This window comes from Eurosta solidaginis, chromosome 3 (assembly GCF_040869045.1).
Source record: "Eurosta solidaginis isolate ZX-2024a chromosome 3, ASM4086904v1, whole genome shotgun sequence".
In the NCBI taxonomy this organism is placed as follows: Eukaryota; Metazoa; Arthropoda; class Insecta; order Diptera; family Tephritidae; genus Eurosta; species Eurosta solidaginis.
This window is the reverse complement of record NC_090321.1, coordinates 20805464-20831655: the sequence shown is the minus strand read 5'-3', so window position 1 is coordinate 20831655 and position 26192 is coordinate 20805464. Positions and strand designations below refer to the sequence as shown.

Genomic DNA, 26192 nt, shown 5'->3' with positions numbered 1-26192 from the left:
CTTGGATGGTCTTTTGGTAGGTTGATTGCTTTCGATGGGCAGTCAGCAGCATGGTAGCCACTGCACGCCTAAAGCTCAGTTGGTCTAAACTTTCGCCCCGTTCTCGATGTATGATCCAAGCGTTTTGGAGCGCCATATCAATGCAGTGGGCTAGCAAAGGCAGGTACCATTTGCCCCTCATTGAAATTCCATACCAGCTTATATTTTGGTCAGAACGTTCCACTCCTCCCATGTTAGAGTTATACATGTAAATCAAATGTGGTTTTGCTACATATATAACAGTATATTATGGTCCAACATATCCGATGAACTTTCAGGCCCGGCTGCACAAAAATTTTATTTCTGCTGGCGCCTGCAGTTGGGCAGATGGAAAATTATTTACGCCAAAAGCTCCCTCAGGACCAGAATCTTCGTCGTTTGCATTAACTGGAGGAAACAACACCACTTCATGGATGTCGCCAATGTTTTATTCACCATCTTCCAACAAAACAACAACCTCATGAAGCCAGAGACCCCTGCAAAAAAATAGATCCTGTAGACACCTATCTTCCTAATGTACTATATACAGTACACTAATATTTGCTCATTTTTACTACTAATTAATTTTCAATGTATTTAACTATAATTTTACACATTTAAAAACTCGTTTATTTCTCTATAATTTTTTAATAAAAAAATATATTTGGTAAATTTTATCATATAAATTTTAACTCACTTTTGAAATCGTATGTTATACTTTTGCATTTTTCTAAATTTAGTAATTTTCTGAATAAGACAACGAGCACTTCTCTCACTGAGGGACTGTAAACACTTACTAACGGTATTTTCTACTGCATGCAAAAATACATCCCCGTTATTTCCTGGCCGTGGGGCGCGTGCGTAAATCGATATGAAATTGGTGTACTACATATAGTACATCAGGGTTATCTGGGTTAAAAAGCATCTTACATCTAGCTTCTGACATGAGACTGTTTCGTGATTCATTACCTGTGATGAGTCTCTCTACCTCGGCCTCTTTCTATGGAATAACTGCATACAGACTTCCAAAGGGATAAAGTCGGTGATGGTAACAATGCTGAAGTTTAGCAGACTTTTTTCAGACAATATTCGTCATATTTATGTTCTGAATCTTATTCAATATTTTACAAGCCCAGCATATATATATTTAGGGTTCAAGTTCGCCTAAGCGAAGCGAACCCGGTTACAAATATGAATGTATGCGGGGGTGAGATATGTTAAATGGTTCTTTGTAGTCTAAACAAATCGTTCCAAAGATGGTAGGCCTAGTATCCTTAGATGCTTGTTTTTGGAAGGTGCAAGTTCAATATCTGCAAATGAGTGTCTTTATCGCTACAATAAAAAAGCAGAGATGCGCTTTTCATCAACTGACAATATCTCCTAGGGAGAATCCGCTAACTTATCACAAAGCAAAGATGCAACTCATAGAATGAATCAGTCTAATTAGAAACTACCAGCCACAATCGTACCATGGAGGCAAATGTCGATGGAATTTAAAAAACCGCTACACGATAACACTCTAGGGAAATATGCTTCTGCTAACTTCTTCTAATCATAACCCTTTCGGGAAACTCATATGACACATTGCCTTTTTAAACTTTCTATACGATACACCATTTTGTCTATTACTCACTCGTAATCCCATTCCATTTCCATTTTGTTTTCAGCTTACTTTCCCTACCTTATCCCAACTTGGCTTCTTAGTCCAAAAAAAATGCATGCCTTTCCTCAGAATTGGCACAGAAAGCGCCTCTTTCCGAATTCAATTAGAGAACCTCCTGTCTCAGAATTTTTTTCATAAGCATCTTATCTTAGCTAAAAATGTATTTTGTTTACGCTGAGCGTACAACCTAGTGTGAACGGTTTATAAATTTAGGCGGCGAACTTTGGATGCCAATAAAATACGCACATGCACGCACACTTATCGAAATTTTTATGTTTTTTTTGTGCTGACTTAAAAAAACTTCATAAGCTTACAAAAAATGTTCTTTTCATATTCATTCACAGATTTCCCCGAACCAGTAAAGAATTGCACAGCCTACAATGCCACCGCCAACTCAATACAAGTTCAATGCCTAGCCGGCTATGATGGTGGCATAACACAACATTTTCATGTACAAGTCAAAGATGAGCTCACCAATCAAATACTCTACAATACCTCCTATAAATATGCCGAATTCACGGTTAAGCGTTTACCTAGTGACTCCGTCTTTGTGATACGCATAACAGCGGTGAATGCACAAGGTCCAAGCAAATCATCATTACGTGTACGTGGACGTACATTATCAGCGCCACTTTTACGCACAGCTTCATCAACTGCTGTGCTTGTGCAACTGACACCACTGCTAGGTGCGCTACTCGGCATTTTTGCCACCATTATTTTAATCGCAATTTGTATTGTAATCTTCTTGCGTGTACGTCCAAAAACAACGAGACGCCCAACAGCTGACACAACTACAACAGAAGCGGATAAGGGTAGCGCTGAACCGTTATCACGCAACATGGGTAGCCATTCAAGTTTGGAAGACAAAAATCCCGATGTAGTGCCACAAGAAACAAATAGTGAAGATGAATTCCATTTGGAGGAGAAAGCATTCGATCGTTTGAATATTGAATCACAGCGAATACTTTATACGCCACCATCGCGCATTAATACAGCGACACCGCCACCACAATCACTGTCGCCTACATTTGGCAAGCAGGTGAGTGTATTGAGAATTTGTACAAAGAAATGTTTAATGACTTAAGGATATGTGCTTGCATATGTTTCTATATAGAAACTAGAAGACACGGTAGACGTTGTCCTGCCTAAATTTGGCCTATCTGCATACATTTTAATAAGCTTTTTCCGTCTGACTCTGGCCTCCCCCTCCTCACTTTTTCCTAATACTTTTGTTCACTCCTCCCTCCGTCTGTTTCGATTCATCTATCTCCATCTTCGTCTCATTCTATCTCTTTCTCAATCTCCTTCTCATTCTCTATTTTCTCTTCTCTCAATTTCTTCTCATTCTCCTGCATCCCCTATTGCCTGTCCCAGAGGGTGGTATGTATTTTATTCCAGTCCCAGTCCCAGTCCCAGTCCCACTCCGAGTCTCAGTCCCAGTCCTAGTCCTTATCCCAGTCCCAGTCCGTCTCTGGATAATATATTACTATGTACTAAAGCACTCATCAACAGCTTTCATTTGATATCCATATTGTGTAAACACTGTCTAGGCATTCATCACGAGACCTATGGCCTATATCACGAGACCCTATTCACCCAGGGGTATGAAAATTACACTCTACACAACTAAAGACTTTCCTGAATTAAAAAAAATGTCATTGTACCTCTAAGTCGCGGGCCCCCTCAGAAACCCCACCTCCCCCATCTTCTCGGCGGGCCTGGTGATGTGCCATACTTGATATCATTCGCTATAATATTTTTTATTGATAAGCAGGTTGTTTAATTAAACACCAAGCAATTACAAGAAAGTATATCCGCACCACCTGAAAATATGAGTACCACTGCGTATACGCAACATTTTATTATTACGTATAAACAAATAAAAAAATTTGCAATAAAATAATATTGCGACTATAAACTGAGATACGACCTATCCTATCGCTCAAGTTAGATCAAACTAGACACGGGCTGCAATACAAATTCAAAACCGGTTCAGTAGTTTAGGAGTCCATCGCGGTCAAAAATGTTGTGACACGTGTTTTTTATATATTAAGTAGTAAACAACTAAGGAAGTCTAAGTTCGGGTGTAACCGAACATTACATACTCAGCTGAGAGTTTTGGAGACAAAATTGTCCTTTTCATGGATATATACAAATGGTAATATGAACTAAAAATTGGAGCAACCTGCCTTTGCTATCTTCTTTCAGCTATCAATTCGTTTTATTTGAATAGTTTTTTTTTAGTATGAAAATTTGGTTAAATTTTAACGCATTTCTTTATCATTTTTTTTTTTTAAACACTCCTGAAATATCTTCGAAACGCTCTTAAATATGAGTCCGATAAAAGTCAGAAATTGTAGACCAAGGGTGAAGTTTTTTGGAACGATTTTCCTTCATCCTTTTTCAAATAAGGGAAAATCACCATGTAGGAAAATGAAGCTAGGATAGCCCTGGAATAAGTTTGAATGACATGTGTATCAAATGAAAGGTATTCAAAGTATTTTAAAATGGAGTGGGCCTTAGTTCTATAGGTTGACGCCTTTTCGAGTTACTGCCATAAAGGTGGACCAGGGGTGACTCTAAAATGTGTTTGTACGATATGGGTATCAAATTAAAGGTATTAATGAGGGGTTTAAAAGGGATTGGCTCTTAGTTGTATATGTGAAGGCGTTTTCGAGATATTGACCAAAATGTGGACCAGGGTGGCCTTGAACATCATCTGTCGGGTACCGCTAATTTATTTATATATGTAATAACACGAACAGTATTCCCGCCATGATTCCAAGGGCTTTTGATTTCGCCCTGCAGAACTTTTACATTTTCTTCTGCTTAATATGGTAGGTGCCACACCCATTTTACAAAGTTTTTTCTAAAGTTATATCTTGCGTAAAAAAACCAATCCAATCACCATGTTTCATCCCATTTTTCATATTTGGTATAGAATTATGGCATTTTTCATTTTTCGCAATTATCGATATCACAAAAGTGGGCGTGGCCATAGTCGGATTTCGTCCATTTTCAATACCAAGATAAAGTGCGTTCAGGTAAGCACGTGGACTAAGTTTAGTAAAGATATATCGAATTTTGCTCAAGTTATCGTGTTAACGGCTGAGCGGAAGAACAGACGGTCGATTGTGTATAAAAACTGGGCGCGGCTTCAACCGATTTCGCCCATTTTCACAGAAAACAGTTATCGGTATAGGGGCTATGCCCTTACCTCACAAGGATTGGTAAATTTTTGTACGAGTTATGGCATTAAAAGTATTCTAGACAAATTAAACGAAAAAGGGCGGAGCCACGCCCACTTTGAAATTTTCTTTTATTTTTGTATTTTGTTGCACCATATCATTACTGGAGTTGAATGTTGAGATAGTTTGCTTATATGCTGTAAAAATATTAAATTTTTTATTAAAATTTGACTTTTTTAAAAAGTGGGCGTTTTCGTTTTCCGCTTTTGCTAATTTTTATTTAGAACACATATCGTCGCTCGCTACCCAGAAGCATGAATATGAAATTTTTCCGACTTTGTGTTAGAGGCCCTTTTAGATTACCCTTTAGATTCTCTAGGTTCTACTTAAATCTAGAGCTTCCTACGTACATGGAAACCCCAATAATTTGCAATGCCATTTTCACGAATGTACAATCCAATCACAAAAAGGTGAGCCAGAAAAATGAACGTGGCATATTGTATGACACATTCGTTGATATGGCTAAACAATTTTTACAATTTTTGAAAAAAATAAGAACAGCACATATTCAGCTGCATCACGCTGGAACCCGCTTTGAAAAAATCCAAATTTTTTTTGTGATTTCTATAACTACAAACGATGTAATTGATTGTAGTGAAGTTCATTTTTTTGTAGTTCTTATAGTTACTCCGAAAATATAATACATTGTGCGGAAACCAAGCAATTTAAGCAGATTTGGTTTTTTTCTTTTTGAAATACGTTTTAAATCGTTTGTAGTTTTTCATACGAAAAATAAATTTTTTTTTGGTCCACAGGTTTCGGAGATATCGCTAACGCATCTCAAAAAAACCAAGAACGCAGCAATTTGGAAGCACTAAAAGTACTTTTCCTATAACTACAAACGATGAAATTGATTGTAGTGAAATTCATTTTTTTGTAGTTTTTATAGTTACTCCGAAAATATAATACATTGTGCGGAAACCAAGCAATTTAAGGAAATTTGGGTTTTTTCTTTTTGAAATACGTTTTAAATCGTTTGTAGTTTTTCATACGAAAAAAAATTTTTTTTTGGTCGACAGGTTTCGGAGATATCGCTAACGCATCTCAAAAAAACCAAGAACGCAGCAATTTGGAAGCACTAAGAGTACTTTTCCTATAACTACAAACGATGAAATTGATTGTAGTGAAATTCATTTTTTTGTAGTTTTTATAGTTACTCCGAAAATATAATACTTTGTGCGGAAACCAAGCAATTTAAGTAAATTTGGTTTTTTTGTTTTTGAAATACGTTTTAAATCATTTGTAGTTTTTCATACGAAAAAAAATTTTTTTTTTGGTCCACAGGTTTCGGAGATATCGCTAACGCATCTCAAAAAAACCAAGAACTTAGCAATTTGGAAGCACTAAAAGTACTTTTCCTATAACTACAAACGATGAAATTGATTGTAGTGAAATTCATTTTTTTGTAGTTCTTATAGTTACTCCGAAAATATAATACATTGTGCGGAAACCAAGCAATTTAAGTAAATTTGGTTTTTTTGTTTTTGAAATACGTTTTAAATCGTTTGTAGTTTTTCATACGAAAAAAAATTTTTTTTTTGGTCCACAGGTTTCGGAGATATCGCTAACGCATCTCAAAAAAACCAAGAACGCAGCAATTTGGAAGCACTAAAAGTACTTTTCCTATAACTACAAACGATGAAATTGATTGTAGTAAAATTTATTTTTTTGTAGTTCTTATAGTTACTCCGAAAATATAATACATTGTGCGGAAACCAAGCAATTTAAGTAAATTTGGGTTTTTTCTTTTTGAAATACGTTTTAAATCGTTTGTAGTTTTTCATACGAAAAAAAATTTTTTTTTTGGTCCACAGGTTTCGGAGATATCGCTAACGCATCTCAAAAAAACCAAGAACGCAGCAATTTGGAAGCACTAAAAGTACTTTTCCTATAACTACAAACGATGGAATTGATTGTAGTGAAATTCATTTTTTTGTAGTTTTTATAGTTACTCCGAAAATATAATACATTGTGCGGAAACCAAGCAATTTAAGGAAATTTGGGTTTTTTCTTTTTGAAATACGTTTTAAATCGTTTGTAGTTTTTCATACGAAAACAAATTTTTTTTTTGGTCGACAGGTTTCGGAGATATCGCTAACGCATCTCAAAAAAACCAAGAACGCAGCAATTTGGAAGCACTAAAAGTACTTTTCCTATAACTACAAACGATGAAATTGATTGTAGTGAAATTCATTTTTTTGTAGTTCTTATAGTTACTCCGAAAATATAATACATTGTGCGGAAACCAAGCAATTTAAGCAAATTTGGGTTTTTTCTTTCTGAAATACGTTTTAAATCGTTTGTAGTTTTTCATACGAAAAATAAATTTTTTTTTGGTCTACAGGTTTCGGAGATATCGCTAACGCATCTCAAAAAAAACAAGAACGCAACAATTTGGAAGCACTAAAAGTACTTTTCCTATAACTACAAACGATGAAATTGATTGTAGTGAAATTCATTTTTTTGTAGTTCTTATAGTTACTCCGAAAATATAATACATTGTGCGGAAACCAAGCAATTTAAGTAAATTTGGGTTTTTTGTTTTTGAAATACGTTTTAAATCGTTTGTAGTTTTTCATACGAAAAAAAATTTTTTTTTTGGTCCACAGGTTTCGGAGATATCGCTAACGCATCTCAAAAAAACCAATAACGCAGCAATTTGGAAGCACTAAAAGTACTTTTCCTATAACTACAAACGATGAAATTGATTGTAGTGAAATTCATTTTTTTGTAGTTTTTATAGTTACTCCGAAAATATAATACATTGTGCGGAAACCAAGCAATTTAAGTAAATTTGGTTTTTTTCTTTTTGAAATACGTTTTAAATCGTTTGTAGTTTTTCATACGAAAAAAAATTTTTCTTTTGGTCTACAGGTTTCGGAGATATCGCTAACGCATCTCAAAAAAACCAAGAACGCAGCAATTTGGAAGCACTAAAAGTACTTTTCCTATAACTACAAACGATGAAATTGATTGTAGTGAAATTCATTTTTTTGTAGTTTTTATAGTTACTCCGAAAATATAATACATTGTGCGGAAACCAAGCAATTTAAGTAAATTTGGTTTTTTTGTTTTTGAAATACGTTTTAAATCGTTTGTAGTTTTTCATACGAAAAAAAAATTTTTTTTTGGTCCACAGGTTTCGGAGATATCGCTAACGCATCTCAAAAAAACCAAGAACGCAGCAATTTGGAAGCACTAAAAGTACTTTTCCTATAACTACAAACGATGAAATTGATTGTAGTGAAATTCATTTTTTTGTAGTTTTTATAGTTACTCCGAAAATATAATACATTGTGCGGAAACCAAGCAATTTAAGCAAATTTGGGTTTTTTCTTTCTGAAATACGTTTTAAATCGTTTGTAGTTTTTCATACGAAAAATAAATTTTTTTTTGGTCCACAGGTTTCGGAGATATCGCTAACGCATCTCAAAAAAACCAAGAACGCAGCAATTTGGAAGCACTAAAAGTACTTTTCCTATAACTACAAACGATGAAATTGATTGTAGTGAAATTCATTTTTTTGTAGTTTTTATAGTTACTCCGAAAATATAATACATTGTGCGGAAACCAAGCAATTTAAGGAAATTTGGGTTTTTTCTTTTTGAAATACGTTTTAAATCGTTTGTAGTTTTTCATACGAAAAAAAAATTTTTTTTTTGGTCGACAGGTTTCGGAGATATCGCTAACGCATCTCAAAAAAACCAAGAACGCAGCAATTTGGAAGCACTAAAAGTACTTTTCCTATAACTACAAACGATGAAATTGATTGTAGTGTAATTCATTTTTTTGTAGTTTTTATAGTTACTCCGAAAATATAATATATTGTGCGGAAACCAAGCACTTTAAGTAAATTTGGTTTTTTTGTTTTTGAAATACGTTTTAAATCGTTTGTAGTTTTTCATACGAAAAAAAATTTTTTTTTGGTCCACAGGTTTCGGAGATATCGCTAACGCATCTCAAAAAAACCAAGAACGCAGCAATTTGGAAGCACTAAAAGTACTTTTTCTATAACTACAAACGACGAAATTGATTGTAGTGAAATTCATTTTTTTGTAGTTCTTATAGTTACTCCGAAAATATAATACATTGTGCGGAAACCAATCAATTTAAGTAAATTTGGTTTTTTTGTTTTTGAAATACGTTTTAAATCGTTTGTAGTTTTTCATAGGGAAAAAAATTTTTTTTTTGGTCCACAGGTTTCGGAGATATCGCTAACGCATCTCAAAAAAACCAAGAACGCAGCAATTTGGAAGCACTAAAAGTACTTTTCCTATAACTACAAACGATGAAATTGATTGTAGTAAAATTCATTTTTTTGTAGTTCTTATAGTTACTCCGAAAATATAATACATTGTGCGGAAACCAAGCAATTTAAGTAAATTTGGGTTTTTTCTTTTTGAAATAAGTTTTAAATCGTTTGTAGTTTTTCATACGAAAAAAAATTTTTTTTTTGGTCGACAGGTTTCGGAGATATCGCTAACGCATCTCAAAAAAACCAAGAACGCAGCAATTTGGAAGCACTAAAAGTACTTTTCCTATAACTACAAACGATGAAATTGATTGTAGTGAAATTCATTTTTTTATAGTTTTTATAGTTACTCCGAAAATATAATACATTGTGCGGAAACCAAGCAATTTAAGGAAATTTGGGTTTTTTCTTTTTGAAATACGTTTTAAATCGTTTGTAGTTTTTCATACGAGAAAAAATTTTTTTTTTTGGTAGACAGGTTTCGGAGATATCGCTAACGCATCTCAAAAAAATCAAGAACGCAGCAATTTGGAAGCACTAAAAGTACTTTTCCTATAACTACAAACGATGAAATTGATTGTAGTGAAATTCATTTTTTGTAAATCTTATAGTTACTCCGAAAATATAATACATTGTGCGGAAACCAAGCAATTTAAGCAAATTTGGGTTTTTTCTTTCTGAAATACGTTTTAAATCGTTTGTAGTTTTTCATACGAAAAATAAATTTTTTTTTGGTCCACAGGTTTCGGAGATATCGCTAACGCATCTCAAAAAAACCAAGAACACAGCAATTTGGAAGCACTAAAAGTACTTTTCCTATAACTACAAACGATGAAATTGATTGTAGTGAAATTCATTTTTTTGTAGTTCTTATAGTTACTCCGAAAATATAATACATTGTGCGGAAACCAAGCAATTTAAGTAAATTTGGGTTTTTTGTTTTTGAAATACGTTTTAAATCGTTTGTAGTTTTTCATACGAAAAAAAAATTTTTTTTGGTCCACAGATTTCGGAGATATCGCTAACGCATCTCAAAAAAACCAAGAACGCAGCAATTTGGAAGCACTAAAAGTACTTTTCCTATAACTACAAACGATGAAATTGATTGTAGTGAAATTCATTTTTTTGTAGTTCTTATAGTTACTACGAAAATATAATACATTGCAAAATTGGGAAATTCGAATACACCCGGTTGGGTATTCCAAACAATGATTTTTGCACAGCAAATGGGTTCTTTGTATAATTCTCTCGATTTAAATTACAAGCATATTAAAGTTTTTGAATGTGCAAGTAAATATTGTTGCTTACAATTCATATGTTCAAAAATAAAACAAACTTCATTTCAGCATACCCCTTCTAACAAAAATTATTCTTACGCTCAAGCAAATGTACGTACATACATATGTATGTATGCTCATATGTAAGCTAAGAAATGTATGAACATGGTAATGTATCTGCTATGACGATCGTAGCATATAAACAAACTTAGATATATATGCAAACACATACATATGTATATTCTTAAACTAAAGATCAACCAACACCCCACTTCACTCCACTTCACACCCACCTCATTGATACCAATATATTCCAAGCATAAGCTAACATATGTATGTTTGTACATTCACATGTTCAAAAAAAAAAAAAACTTCTATTCAACCAACCACTTCCAACAATAATTATTCTTACGCACAAGCATGTGTACATACATACATATGTATGTTCAAATGTAAATCACAAAATCCTGAAAACTAGCTTCCTCTTTTTCATTCATAATGCTTCTTCTTAAGTTGTCCAAATTGGTGATGCAATTTGGCAATATGGCATTTGATAAAATCGTCAAAAGAAAAATGTTTGTGATTTTATAAATACCTACTTCGATGCATATTGAGGGCTTTCATTATAACGCGCATAACTACTTCCATAACTAGGCACTTTTCCTATGAAATAATACCAAACTATTTATATGCCCTAATCGAAGTAATAATATGGTAGTAAAAAATGCAAATAAAGATGCGAGTATATTGCCCAATAAATGCCCAGTAACGTATTAGCAATATAATCTAAATATTTTCATGCATTGTTCATATACATTTTTGCAAATAATTTTCCAATATGCCGAATTGCCGAGTTGGCAGAGCTTATGGAAATTTTAATTTGTTATTTGAAAAACCTGATCTTATTCTGTCGAAAAATTGTTCGCGCAGTCGAACAACCAAGTTTTCAGCAGCTGTGTTGCAGTTAATACATAAAAGTCGAGTTTTACCCGTTTCTGGCCCGAATTCGCACTGTGACGTCATATTGTATATGCTGACTTGTTTATCACATGTCAGTACAAAGTAAGAATTTTACACTATTTTCATAGATAAATATAGTAATAAATGGGAGGGGCGAAATGAATTAAAGTAATTTTGCCAAGAAAAATAACATTATGTCGCAAAAGAGCAATAAATTCCTTTATTTTAGTATTAATAATAAATTCCCCTTTTAGCTGTCAGTTGATTAAAGCTGCAAACGGCAACACTTTTAACCACCGACGACACATAATTTGGCTCGTGCTATTGTATTTCGTTGGCTAATTGCTACGAGCATTCATATGTATATATATATATCTGTATACGCGGATTTACATAAAGTCTTTGGTCGCTTTAGAACGTAGCAAGCGGCAAGTTTTTTTTATATCTGCCTTTACTGCAGGAGTATTATTGAATATGTATGTATGTACATTTCTAATTTGGTTCATATTTTCATACATATATATTCAATGATACAATGCTCAAAAGCTGATCGACAGGCACAGGATTCTGTGTACATTTGCACATACGTATTTAAGGGTGGAATTGATGCTAGTCAAGTGCTCTTTGACTTGGCTTATCAAACTACAAATGATGAAATTAATTGTAGTGAAATTCATTTTTTTGTAGTTTTTATAGTTACTCCGAAAATATAATACATTCTGCGGAAACCAAGCAATTTAAGTAAATTTGTTTTTTTTCTTTTTGAAATACGTTTTAAATCGTTTGTAGTTTTTCATACGAAAAATAAATTTTTTTTTGGTCCACAGGTTTCGGAGATATCGCTAACGCATCTCAAAAAACCCAAGAACGCAGCAATTTGGAAGCACTAAAAGTACTTTTCCTATAACTACAAACGATGAAATTGATTGTAGTGGAATTCATTTTTTTGTAGTTCTTATAGTTACTCCGAAAATATAATACATTGTGCGGAAACCAAGCAATTTAAGCAAATTTGGGTTTTTTCTTTCTGAAATACGTTTTAAATCGTTTGTAGTTTTTCATACGAAAAATAAATTTTTTTTTGGTCCACAGGTTTCGGAGATATCGCTAACGCATCTCAAAAAAACCAAGAACGCAGCAATTTGGAAGCACTAAAAGTACTTTTCCTATAACTACAAACGATGAAATTGATTGTAGTGAAATTCATTTTTTTGTAGTTTTTATAGTTACTCCGAAAATATAATACATTGTGCGGAAACCAAGCCATTTAAGGAAATTTGGGTTTTTCTTTTTGAAATACGTTTTAAATCGTTTGTAGCTTTTCATACGAAAAATAAATTTTTTTTTGGTCCACAGGTTTCGGAGATATCGCTAACGCATCTCAAAAAAACCAAGAACGCAGCAATTTGGAAGCACTAAAAGTACTTTTCCTATAACTACAAACGATGAAATTGATTGTAGTGAAATTCATTTTTTTGTAGTTTTTATAGTTATTCCGAAAATATAATACATTGTGCGGAAACCTGTGGACCAAAAAAAAAATTTTTTTTCGTATGAAAAACTACAAATGATTTAAAACGTATTTCAAAAACAAAAAAACCAAATTTACTTAAATTGCTTGGTTTCCGCACAAAGTATTATATTTTCGTAGTAACTATAAGATTTACAAAAAAATGAATTTCACTACAATCAATTTCATCGTTTGTAGTTATAGGAAAAGTACTTTTAGTGCTTCCAAATTGCTGCGTTCTTGGTTTTTTTTGAGATGCGTTATCGATATCTCCGAAACCTGTCGACCAAAAAAAAAAGTTTTTTTCGTATGAAAAACTACAAACGATTTAAAACGTATTTCAAAAAGAAAAAACCCAAATTTACTTAAATTGCTTGGTTTCCGCACAATGTGTTATATTTTCGGAGTAACTATAAGAACTACAAAAAAATGAATTTTACTACAATCAATTTCATCGTTTGTAGTTATAGGAAATGTACTTTTAGTGCTTCCAAATTGCTGCGTTCTTGGTTTTTTTGAGATGCGTTAGCGATATCTCCGAAACCTGTGGACCAAAAAAAAATTTTTTTTCGTATGAAAAACTACAAACGATTTAAAACGTATTTCAAAAAGAAAAAACCCAAATTTACTTAAATTGCTTGGTTTCCGCACAATGTATTATATTTTCGGAGTAACTATAAGAACTACAAAAAAATGAATTTCACTACAATCAATTTCATCGTTTGTAGTTATAGGAAAAGTAATTTTAGTGCTTCCAAATTGCTGCGTTCTTGGTTTTTTTGAGATGCGTTAGCGATATCTCCGAAACCTGTCGACCAAAAAAAAAAATTTTTTTTCGTATGAAAAACTACAAACGATTTAGAACGTATTTCAAAAAGAAAAAACCCAAATTTCCTTAAATTGCTTGGTTTCCGCACAATGTATTATATTTTCGGAGTAACTATAAGAACTACAAAAAAAATGAATTTCACTACAATCAATTTCATCGTTTGTAGTTATAGGAAAAGTACTTTTAGTGCTTCCAAATTGCTGCGTTCTTGGTTTTTTTGAGATGCGTTAGCGATATCTCCGAAACCTGTGGACCAAAAAAAAACTTTTTTTCGTATGAAAACTACAAACGATTTAAAACGTATTTCAGAAAGAAAAAACCCAAATTTGCTTAAATTGCTTGGTTTCCGCACAATGTATTATATTTTCGGAGTAACTATAAAAACTACAAAAAAATGAATTTCACTACAATCAATTTCATCGTTTGTAGTTATAGGAAAAGTACTTTTAGTGCTTCCAAATTGCTGCGTTCTTGGTTTTTTTGAGATGCGTTAGCGATATCTCCGAAACCTGTGGACCAAAAGAAAAATTTTTTTTCGTATGAAAAACTACAAACGATTTAAAACGTATTTCAAAAAGAAAAAAACCAAATTTACTTAAATTGCTTGGTTTCCGCACAATGTATTATATTTTCGGAGTAACTATAAAAACTACAAAAAAATGAATTTCACTACAATCAATTTCATCGTTTGTAGTTATAGGAAAAGTACTTTTAGTGCTTCCAAATTGCTGCGTTCTTGGTTTTTTTGAGATGCGTTAGCGATATCTCCGAAACCTGTGGACCAAAAAAAAAATTTTTTTTCGTATGAAAAACTACAAACGATTTAAAACGTATTTCAAAAAGAAAAAAAACAAATTTACTTAAATTGCTTGGTTTCCGCAGAATGTATTATATTTTCGGAGTAACTATAAAAACTACAAAAAAATGAATTTCACTACAATTAATTTCATCATTTGTAGTTTGATAAGCCAAGTCAAAGAGCAGACTAGCATCAATTCCACCCTTAAATACGTATGTGCATATGTACACAGAAGCCTGTGCCTGTCGATCAGCTTTTGAGCATTGTATCATTGAATATATATGTATGAAAATATGAACCAAATTAGAAATGTACATACATACATATTCAATAATACTCCAAAGTAAAGGCAGATATAAAAAAAACTTGCCGCTTGCTACGTTCTAAAGCGACCAAAGACTTTTTGTAAATCCGCGTATACAGATATATATATATACATATGAATGCTCGTAGCAATTAGCCAACGAAATACAATAGGCACGAGCCAAATTATGTGTCGTCGGTGGTTAAAAGTGTTGCCGTTTGCAGCTTTAATCAACTGACAGCTAAAAGGGGAATTTATTATTAATACTAAAATAAAGGAATTTATTGCTCTTTTGCGACATAATGTTATTTTTCTTGGCAAAATTACTTTAATCATTTCGCCCCTCCCATTTATTACTATATTTATCTATGAAAATAGTGTAAAATTCTTACTTTGTACTGACATGTGATAAACAAGTCAGCATATACAATATGACGTCACAGTGCGAATTCGGGCCAGAAACGGGTAAAACTCGACTTTTATGTATTAACTGCAACACAGCTGCTGAAAACTTGGTTGTTCGACTGCGCGAACAATTTTTCGACAGAATAAGATCAGGTTTTTCAAATAACAAATTAAAATTTCCATAAGCTCTGCCAACTCGGCAATTCGGCATATTGGAAAATTATTTGCAAAAATGTATATGAACAATGCATGAAAATATTTAGATTATATTGCTAATACGTTACTGGGCATTTATTGGGCAATATACTCGCATCTTTATTTGCATTTTTTACTACCATATTATTACTTCGATTAGGGCATATAAATAGTTTGGTATTATTTCATAGGAAAAGTGTCTAGTTATGGAAGTAGTTATGCGCGTTATAATGAAAGCCCTCAATATGCATCGAAGTAGGTATTTATAAAATCACAAACATTTTTCTTTTGACGATTTTATCAAATGCCATATTGCCAAATTGCATCACCAATTTGGACAACTTAAGAAGAAGCATTATGAATGAAAAAGAGGAAGCTAGTTTTCAGGATTTTGTGATTTACATTTGAACATACATATGTATGTATGTACACATGCTTGTGCGTAAGAATAATTATTGTTGGAAGTGGTTGGTTGAATAGAAGTTTTTTTTTTTTTTTGAACATGTGAATGTACAAACATACATATATTAGCTTATGCTTGGATATATTGGTATCAATGAGGTGGGTGTGAAGTGGAGTGAAGTGGGGTGTTGGTTGATCTTTAGTTTAAGAATATACATATGTATGTGTTTGCATATATATCTAAGTTTGTTTATATGCTACGATCGTCATAGCAGATACATTACCATGTTCATACATTTCTTAGCTTACATATGAGCATACATACATATGTATGTACGTACATTTGCTTGAGCGTAAGAATAATTTTTGTTAGAAGGGGTATGCTGAAATGAAGTTTGTTTTATTTTTGAACATATGAATTGTAAGCAACAATATTTACTTGCACATTCAAAAACTTTAATATGCTTGTAATTTAAATCGAGAGAATTATACAAAGAACCCATTTGCTGTGCAAAAATCATTGTTTGGAATACCCAACCGGGTGTATTCGAATTTCCCAATTTTGCAATGTATTATATTTTCGTAGTAACTATAAGAACTACAAAAAAATGAATTTCACTACAATCAATTTCATCGTTTGTAGTTATAGGAAAAGTACTTTTAGTGCTTCCAAATTGCTGCGTTCTTGGTTTTTTTGAGATGCGTTAGCGATATCTCCGAAACCTGTCGACCAAAAAAAAAATTTTTTTTCGTATGAAAAACTACAAACGATTTAAAACGTATTTCAAAAACAAAAAACCCAAATTTACTTAAATTGCTTGGTTTCCGCAAAATGTATTATATTTTCGGAGTAACTATAAGAACTACAAAAAAATGAATTTCACTACAATCAATTTCATCGTTTGTAGTTATAGGAAAAGTACTTTTAGTGCTTCCAAATTGCTGCGTTCTTGGTTTTTTTGAGATGCGTTAGCGATATCTCCGAAACCTGTGGACCAAAAAAAAATTTATTTTTCGTATGAAAAACTACAAACGATTTAAAACGTATTTCAGAAAGAAAAAACCCAAATTTGCTTAAAGTGCTTGGTTTCCGCACAATGTATTATATTTTCGGAGTAACTATAAGATTTACAAAAAAATGAATTTCACTACAATCAATTTCATCGTTTGTAGTTATAGGAAAAGTACTTTTAGTGCTTCCAAATTGCTGCGTTCTTGGTTTTTTTGAGATGCGTTAGCGATATCTCCGAAACCTGTCTACCAAAAAAAAAAATTTTTTTTCGTATGAAAAACTACAAACGATTTAAAACGTATTTCAAAAAGAAAAAACCCAAATTTCCTTAAATTGCTTGGTTTCCGCACAATGTATTATATTTTCGGAGTAACTATAAAAACTACAAAAAAATGAATTTCACTACAATCAATTTCATCGTTTGTAGTTATAGGAAAAGTACTTTTAGTGCTTCCAAATTGCTGCGTTCTTGGTTTTTTTGAGATGCGTTAGCGATATCTCCGAAACCTGTCGACCAAAAAAAAAATTTTTTTTCGTATGAAAAACTACAAACGATTTAAAACGTATTTCAAAAAGAAAAAACCCAAATTTACTTAAATTGCTTGGTTTCCGCACAATGTATTATATTTTCGGAGTAACTATAAGAACTACAAAAAAATTAATTTTACTACAATCAATTTCATCGTTTGTAGTTATAGGAAAAGTACTTTTAGTGCTTCCAAATTGCTGCGTTCTTGGTTTTTTTGAGATGCGTTAGCGATATCTCCGAAACCTGTGGACCAAAAAAAAAATTGTTTTCCCTATGAAAAACTACAAACGATTTAAAACGTATTTCAAAAACAAAAAAACCAAATTTACTTAAATTGCTTGGTTTCCGCACAATGTATTATATTTTCGGAGTAACTATAAGAACTACAAAAAAATGAATTTCACTACAATCAATTTCGTCGTTTGTAGTTATAGAAAAAGTACTTTTAGTGCTTCCAAATTGCTGCGTTCTTGGTTTTTTTGAGATGCGTTAGCGATATCTCCGAAACCTGTGGACCAAAAAAAAATTTTTTTTCGTATGAAAAACTACAAACGATTTAAAACGTATTTCAAAAACAAAAAAACCAAATTTACTTAAAGTGCTTGGTTTCCGCACAATATATTATATTTTCGGAGTAACTATAAAAACTACAAAAAAATGAATTTCACTACAATCAATTTCATCGTTTGTAGTTATAGGAAAAGTACTTTTAGTGCTTCCAAATTGCTGCGTTCTTGGTTTTTTTGAGATGCGTTAGCGATATCTCCGAAACCTGTCGACCAAAAAAAAAATTTTTTTTCGTATGAAAAACTACAAACGATTTAAAACGTATTTCAAAAAGAAAAAACCCAAATTTCCTTAAATTGCTTGGTTTCCGCACAATGTATTATATTTTCGGAGTAACTATAAAAACTACAAAAAAATGAATTTCACTACAATCAATTTCATCGTTTGTAGTTATAGGAAAAGTACTTTTAGTGCTTCCAAATTGCTGCGTTCTTGGTTTTTTTGAGATGCGTTAGCGATATCTCCGAAACCTGTGGACCAAAAAAAAATTTATTTTTCGTATGAAAAACTACAAACGATTTAAAACGTATTTCAGAAAGAAAAAACCCAAATTTGCTTAAATTGCTTTGTTTCCGCACAATGTATTATATTTTCGGAGTAACTATAAAAACTACAAAAAAATGAATTTCACTACAATCAATTTCATCGTTTGTAGTTATAGGAAAAGTACTTTTAGTGCTTCCAAATTGCTGCGTTCTTGGTTTTTTTGAGATGCGTTAGCGATATCTCCGAAACCTGTGGACCAAAAAAAAATTTTTTTTTCGTATGAAAAACTACAAACGATTTAAAACGTATTTCAAAAACAAAAAAACCAAATTTACTTAAATTGCTTGGTTTCCGCACAATGTATTATATTTTCGGAGTAACTATAAAAACTACAAAAAAATGAATTTCACTACAATCAATTTCATCGTTTGTAGTTATAGGAAAAGTACTTTTAGTGCTTCCAAATTGCTGCGTTCTTGGTTTTTTTGAGATGCGTTAGCGATATCTCCGAAACCTGTAGACCAAAAGAAAATTTTTTTTTCGTATGAAAAACTACAAACGATTTAAAACGTATTTCAAAAAGAAAAAAACCAAATTTACTTAAATTGCTTGGTTTCCGCACAATGTATTATATTTTCGGAGTAACTATAAAAACTACAAAAAAATGAATTTCACTACAATCAATTCCATCGTTTGTAGTTATAGGAAAAGTACTTTTAGTGCTTCCAAATTGCTGCGTTCTTGGTTTTTTTGAGATGCGTTAGCGATATCTCCGAAACCTGTGGACCAAAAAAAAAATTTTTTTTCGTATGAAAAACTACAAACGATTTAAAACGTATTTCAAAAACAAAAAACCCAAATTTGTTTAAATTGCTTGGTTTCCGCACATTGTATTATATTTTCGGAGTAACTATAAGAACTACAAAAAAATGAATTTCACTACAATCAATTTCATCGTTTGTAGTTATAGGAAAAGTACTTTTAGTGCTTCCAAATTGCTGCGTTCTTGGTTTTTTTGAGATGCGTTAGCGATATCTCCGAAACCTGTGGACCAAAAAAAAATTTATTTTTCGTATGAAAAACTACAAACGATTTAAAACGTATTTCAGAAAGAAAAAACCCAAATTTGCTTAAATTGCTTGGTTTCCGCACAATGTATTATATTTTCGGAGTAACTATAAAAACTACAAAAAAAATGAATTTCACTACAATCAATTCCATCGTTTGTAGTTATAGGAAAAGTACTTTTAGTGCTTCCAAATTGCTGCGTTCTTGGTTTTTTTGAGATGCGTTAGCGATATCTCCGAAACCTGTGGACCAAAAAAAAAAATTTTTTTTCGTATGAAAAACTACAAACGATTTAAAACGTATTTCAAAAAGAAAAAAAACAAATTTACTTAAATTGCTTGGTTTCCGCAGAATGTATTATAATTTCGGAGTAACTATAAAAACTACAAAAAAATGAATTTCACTACAATTAATTTCATCATTTGTAGTTTGATAAGCCAAGTCAAAGAGCACTTGACTAGCATCAATTCCACCCTTAAATACGTATGTGCATATGTACACAGAAGCCTGTGCCTGTCGATCAGCTTTTGAGCATTGTATCATTGAATATATATGTATGAAAATATGAACCAAATTAGAAATGTACATACATACATATTCAATAATACTCCAAAGTAAAGGCAGATATAAAAAAAACTTGCCGCTTGCTACGTTCTAAAGCGACCAAAGACTTTATGTAAATCCGCGTATACAGATATATATATATACATATGAATGCTCGTAGCAATTAGCCAACGAAATACAATAGCACGAGCCAAATTATGTGTCGTCGGTGGTTAAAAGTGTTGCCGTTTGCAGCTTTAATCAACTGACAGCTAAAAGGGGAATTTATTATTAATACTAAAATAAAGGAATTTATTGCTCTTTTGCGACATAATGTTATTTTTCTTGGCAAAATTACTTTAATCATTTCGCCCCTCTCATTTATTACTATATTTATCTATGAAAATAGTGTAAAATTCTTACTTTGTACTGACATGTGATAAACAAGTCAGCATATACAATATGACGTCACAGTGCGAATTCGGGCCAGAAACGGGTAAAACTCGACTTTTATTTATTAACTGCAACACAGCTGCTGAAAACTTGGTTGTTCGACTGCGCGAACAATTTTTCGACAGAATAAGATCAGGTTTTTCAAATAGCAAATTAAAATTTCCATAAGCTCTGCCAACTCGGCAATTCGGCATATTGGAAAATTATTTGCAAAAATGTATATGAACAATGCATGAAAATATTTAGATTATATTGCTAATACATTACTGGGCATTTATTGGGCAATATACTCGCATCTTTATTTGCATTTTTTACTACCATATTATTACTTCGATTAGGGCATATAAATAGTTTGGTATTATTTCATAGGAAAATTGCCTAGTTATGGAAGTAGTTATGCGCGTTATAATGAAAGCCCTCAATATGCATCGAAGTAGGTATTTATAAAATCACAAACATTTTTCTTTTGACGATTTTATCAAATGCCATATTGCCAAATTGCATCACCAATTTGGACAACTTAAGAAGAAGCATTATGAATGAAAAAGAGGAAGCTAGTTTTCAGGATTTTGTGATTTACATTTGAACATACATATGTATGTATGTACACATGCTTGTGCGTAAGAATAATTATTGTTGGAAGTGGTTGGTTGAATAGAAGTTTTTTTTTTTTTGAACATGTGAATGTACAAACATACATATGTTAGCTTATGCTTGGATATATTGGTATCAATGAGGTGGGTGTGAAGTGGAGTGAAGTGGGGTGTTGGTTGATCTTTAGTTTAAGAATATACATATGTATGTGTTTGCATATATATCTAAGTTTGTTTATACGCTACGATCGTCAAAGCAGATACATTACCATGTTCATACATTTCTTAGCTTACATATGAGCATACATACATATGTATGTACGTACATTTGCTTGAGCGTAAGAATAATTTTTGTTAGAAGGGGTATGCTGAAATGAAGTTTGTTTTATTTTTGAACATATGAATTGTAAGCAATAATATTTACTTGCACATTCAAAAACTTTAATATGCTTGTAATTTAAATCGAGAGAATTATACAAAGAACCCATTTGCTGTGCAAAAATCATTGTTTGGAATACCCAACCGGGTGTATTCGAATTTCCCAATTTTGCAATGTATTATATTTTCGTAGTAACTATAAGAACTACAAAAAAATGAATTTCACTACAATCAATTTCATCGTTTGTAGTTATAGGAAAAGTACTTTTAGTGCTTCCAAATTGCTGCGTTCTTGGTTTTTTTGAGATGCGTTAGCGATATCTCCGAAACCTGTGGACCAAAAAAAAAATTTTTTTTCGTATGAAAAACTACAAACGATTTAAAACGTATTTCAAAAACAAAAAACCCAAATTTACTTAAATTGCTTGGTTTCCGCACAATGTATTATATTTTCGGAGTAACTATAAGAACTACAAAAAAATGAATTTCACTACAATCAATTTCATCGTTTGTAGTTATAGGAAAAGTACTTTTAGTGCTTCCAAATTGCTGCGTTCTTGGTTTTTTTGAGATGCGTTAGCGATATCTCCGAAACCTGTGGACCAAAAAAAAATTTATTTTTCGTATGAAAAACTACAAACGATTTAAAACGTATTTCAGAAAGAAAAAACCCAAATTTGTTTAAATTGCTTCGTTTCCGCACAATGTATTATATTTTCGGAGTAACTATAAGAACTACAAAAAAATGAATTTCACTACAATCAATTTCATCGTTTGTAGTTATAGGAAAAGTACTTTTAGTGCTTCCAAATTGCTGCGTTCTTGGTTTTTTTGAGATGCGTTAGCGATATCTCCGAAACCTGTCGACCAAAAAAAAAATTTTTTTCGTATGAAAAACTACAAAAGATTTAAAACGTATTTCAAAAAGAAAAAACCCAAATTTCCTTAAATTGCTTGGTTTCCGCACAATGTATTATATTTTCGGAGTAACTATAAAAACTACAAAAAAATGAATTTCACTACAATCAATTCCATCGTTTGTAGTTATAGGAAAAGTACTTTTAGTGCTTCCAAATTGCTGCGTTCTTGGTTTTTTTGAGATGCGTTAGCGATATCTCCGAAACCTGTGGACCAAAAAAAAAAATTTTTTTTCGTATGAAAAACTACAAACGATTTAAAACGTATTTCAAAAAGAAAAAACCCAAATTTACTTAAATTGCTTGGTTTCCGCACAATGTATTATATTTTCGGAGTAACTATAAGAACTACAAAAAAATGAATTTCACTACAATCAATTTCATCGTTTGTAGTTATAGGAAAAGTACTTTTAGTGCTTCCAAATTGCTGCGTTCTTGGTTTTTTTGAGATGCGTTAGCGATATCTCCGAAACCTGTGGACCAAAAAAAAAAATTTTTTTTCCTATGAAAAACTACAAACGATTTAAAACGTATTTCAAAAACAAAAAAACCAAATTTACTTAAATTGCTTGGTTTCCGCACAATGTATTATATTTTCGGAGTAACTATAAAAACTACAAAAAAATGAATTTCACTACAATCAATTCCATCGTTTGTAGTTATAGGAAAAGTACTTTTAGTGCTTCCAAATTGCTGCGTTCTTGGTTTTTTTGAGATGCGTTAGCGATATCTCCGAAACCTGTGGACCAAAAAAAAAATTTTTTTTCGTATGAAAAACTACAAACGATTTAAAACGTATTTCAAAAAGAAAAAACCCAAATTTACTTAAATTGCTTGGTTTCCGCACAATGTATTATATTTTCGGAGTAACTATAAGAACTACAAAAAAATGAATTTCACTACAATTAATTTCATCGTTTGTAGTTATAGGAAAAGTACTTTTAGTGCTTCCAAATTGCTGCGTTCTTGGTTTTTTTGAGATGCGTTAGCGATATCTCCGAAACCTGTGGACCAAAAAAAAAATTTTTTTTGCTATGAAAAACTACAAACGATTTAAAACGTATTTCAAAAAGAAAAAACCCAAATTTACTTAAATTGCTTGGTTTCCGCACAATGTATTATATTTTCGGAGTAACTATAAGAACTACAAAAAAATGAATTTCACTACAATCAATTTCATCGTTTGTAGTTATAGGAAAAGTACTTTTAGTGCTTCCAAATTGCTGCGTTCTTGGTTTTTTTGAGATGCGTTAGCGATATCTCCGAAACCTGTGGACCAAAAAAAAAATTTTTTTTCCTATGAAAAACTACAAACGATTTAAAACGTATTTCAAAAAGAAAAAACCCAAATTTCCTTAAATTGCTTGGTTTCCGCACAATGTATTATATTTTCGGAGTAACTATAAAAACTACAAAAAAATGAATTTCACTACAATCAATTTCATCGTTTGTAGTTATAGGAAAAGTACTTTTAGTGCTTCCAAATTGCTGCGTTCTTGGTTTTTTTGAGATGCGTTAGCGATATCTCCGAAACCTGTTGACCAAAAAAAAAATTTTTTTTCCTATGAAAAACTACAAACGATTTAAAACGTATTTCAAAAAGAAAAAACCCAAATTTACTTAAATTGCTTGGTTTCCGCACAATGTATTATATTTTCGGAGTAACTATAAGAACTACAAAAAAATGAATTTCACTACAATCAATTTCATCGTTTGTAGTTATAGGAAAAGTACTTTTAGTGCTTCCAAATTGCTGCGTTCTTGGTTTTTTTGAGATGCGTTAGCGATATCTCCGAAACCTGTGGACCAAAAAAAAAATTTTTTTTCCTATGAAAAACTACAAACGATTTAAAACGTATTTCAAAAAGAAAAAACCCAAATTTCCTTAAATTGCTTGGTTTCCGCACAATGTATTATATTTTCGGAGTAACTATAAAAACTACAAAAAAATGAATTTCACTACAATCAATTTCATCGTTTGTAGTTATAGGAAAAGTACTTTTAGTGCTTCCAAATTGCTGCGTTCTTGGTTTTTTTGAGATGCGTTAGCGATATCTCCGAAACCTGTAGACCAAAAGAAAAATTTTTTTTCGTATGAAAAACTACAAACGATTTAAAACGTATTTCAAAAAGAAAAAAACCAAATTTACTTAAATTGCTTGGTTTCCGCACAATGTATTATATTTTCGGAGTAACTATAAAAACTACAAAAAAATGAATTTCACTACAATCAATTTCATCGTTTGTAGTTATAGGAAAAGTACTTTTAGTGCTTCCAAATTGCTGCGTTCTTGGTTTTTTTGAGATGCGTTAGCGATATCTCCGAAACCTGTGGACCAAAAAAAAAATTTTTTTTCCTATGAAAAACTACAAACGATTTAAAACGTATTTCAAAAACAAAAAAACCAAATTTACTTAAATTGCTTGGTTTCCGCACAATGTATTATATTTTCGGAGTAACTATAAAAACTACAAAAAAATGAATTTCACTACAATCAATTCCATCGTTTGTAGTTATAGGAAAAGTACTTTTAGTGCTTCCAAATTGCTGCGTTCTTGGTTTTTTTGAGATGCGTTAGCGATATCTCCGAAACCTGTGGACCAAAAAAAAAATTTTTTTTCGTATGAAAAACTACAAACGATTTAAAACGTATTTCAAAAAGAAAAAACCCAAATTTACTTAAATTGCTTGGTTTCCGCACAATGTATTATATTTTCGGAGTAACTATAAGAACTACAAAAAAATGAATTTCACTACAATCAATTTCATCGTTTGTAGTTATAGGAAAAGTACTTTTAGTGCTTCCAAATTGCTGCGTTCTTGGTTTTTTTGAGATGCGTTAGCGATATCTCCGAAACCTGTGGACCAAAAAAAAAATTTTTTTTCCTATGAAAAACTACAAACGATTTAAAACGTATTTCAAAAAGAAAAAACCCAAATTTACTTAAATTGCTTGGTTTCCGCACAATGTATTATATTTTCGGAGTTACTATAAGAACTACAAAAAAATGAATTTCACTACAATCAATTTCATCGTTTGTAGTTATAGGAAAAGTACTTTTAGTGCTTCCAAATTGCTGCGTTCTTGGTTTTTTTGAGATGCGTTAGCGATATCTCCAAAACCTGTGGACCAAAAAAAAAATTTTTTTTCCTATGAAAAACTACAAACGATTTAAAACGTATTTCAAAAAGAAAAAACCCAAATTTCCTTAAATTGCTTGGTTTCCGCACAATGTATTATATTTTCGGAGTAACTATAAAAACTACAAAAACATGAATTTCACTACAATCAATTTCATCGTTTGTAGTTATAGGAAAAGTACTTTTAGTGCTTCCAAATTGCTGCGTTCTTGGTTTTTTTGAGATGCGTTAGCGATATCTCCGAAACCTGTGGACCAAAAAAAAAATTTTTTTTCCTATGAAAAACTACAAACGATTTAAAACGTATTTCAAAAAGAAAAAACCCAAATTTACTTAAATTGCTTGGTTTCCGCACAATGTATTATATTTTCGGAGTAACTATAAGAACTACAAAAAAATTAATTTCACTACAATCAATTTCATCGTTTGTAGTTATAGGAAAAGTACTTTTAGTGCTTCCAAATTGCTGCGTTCTTGGTTTTTTTGAGATGCGTTAGCGATATCTCCGAAACCTGTGGACCAAAAAAAAAATTTTTTTTCCTATGAAAAACTACAAACGATTTAAAACGTATTTCAAAAAGAAAAAACCCAAATTTCCTTAAATTGCTTGGTTTCCGCACAATGTATTATATTTTCGGAGTA

The 26192-nt window shown here is 31.8% G+C and overlaps 1 protein-coding gene across 1 annotated transcript in view; it reads left to right on the top strand.

Moving 5' to 3' along the window:
* Positions 1–26192, top strand: part of side-V (sidestep V) — a 494192-nt gene that overhangs the window by 423683 nt on the left and 44317 nt on the right. Inside the window, exon 11 of the mRNA XM_067777067.1 lies at positions 2026–2720. Coding sequence (XP_067633168.1) covers positions 2026–2720 — 695 coding nt within the window. The remainder of the gene's footprint in view (positions 1–2025; positions 2721–26192) is intronic.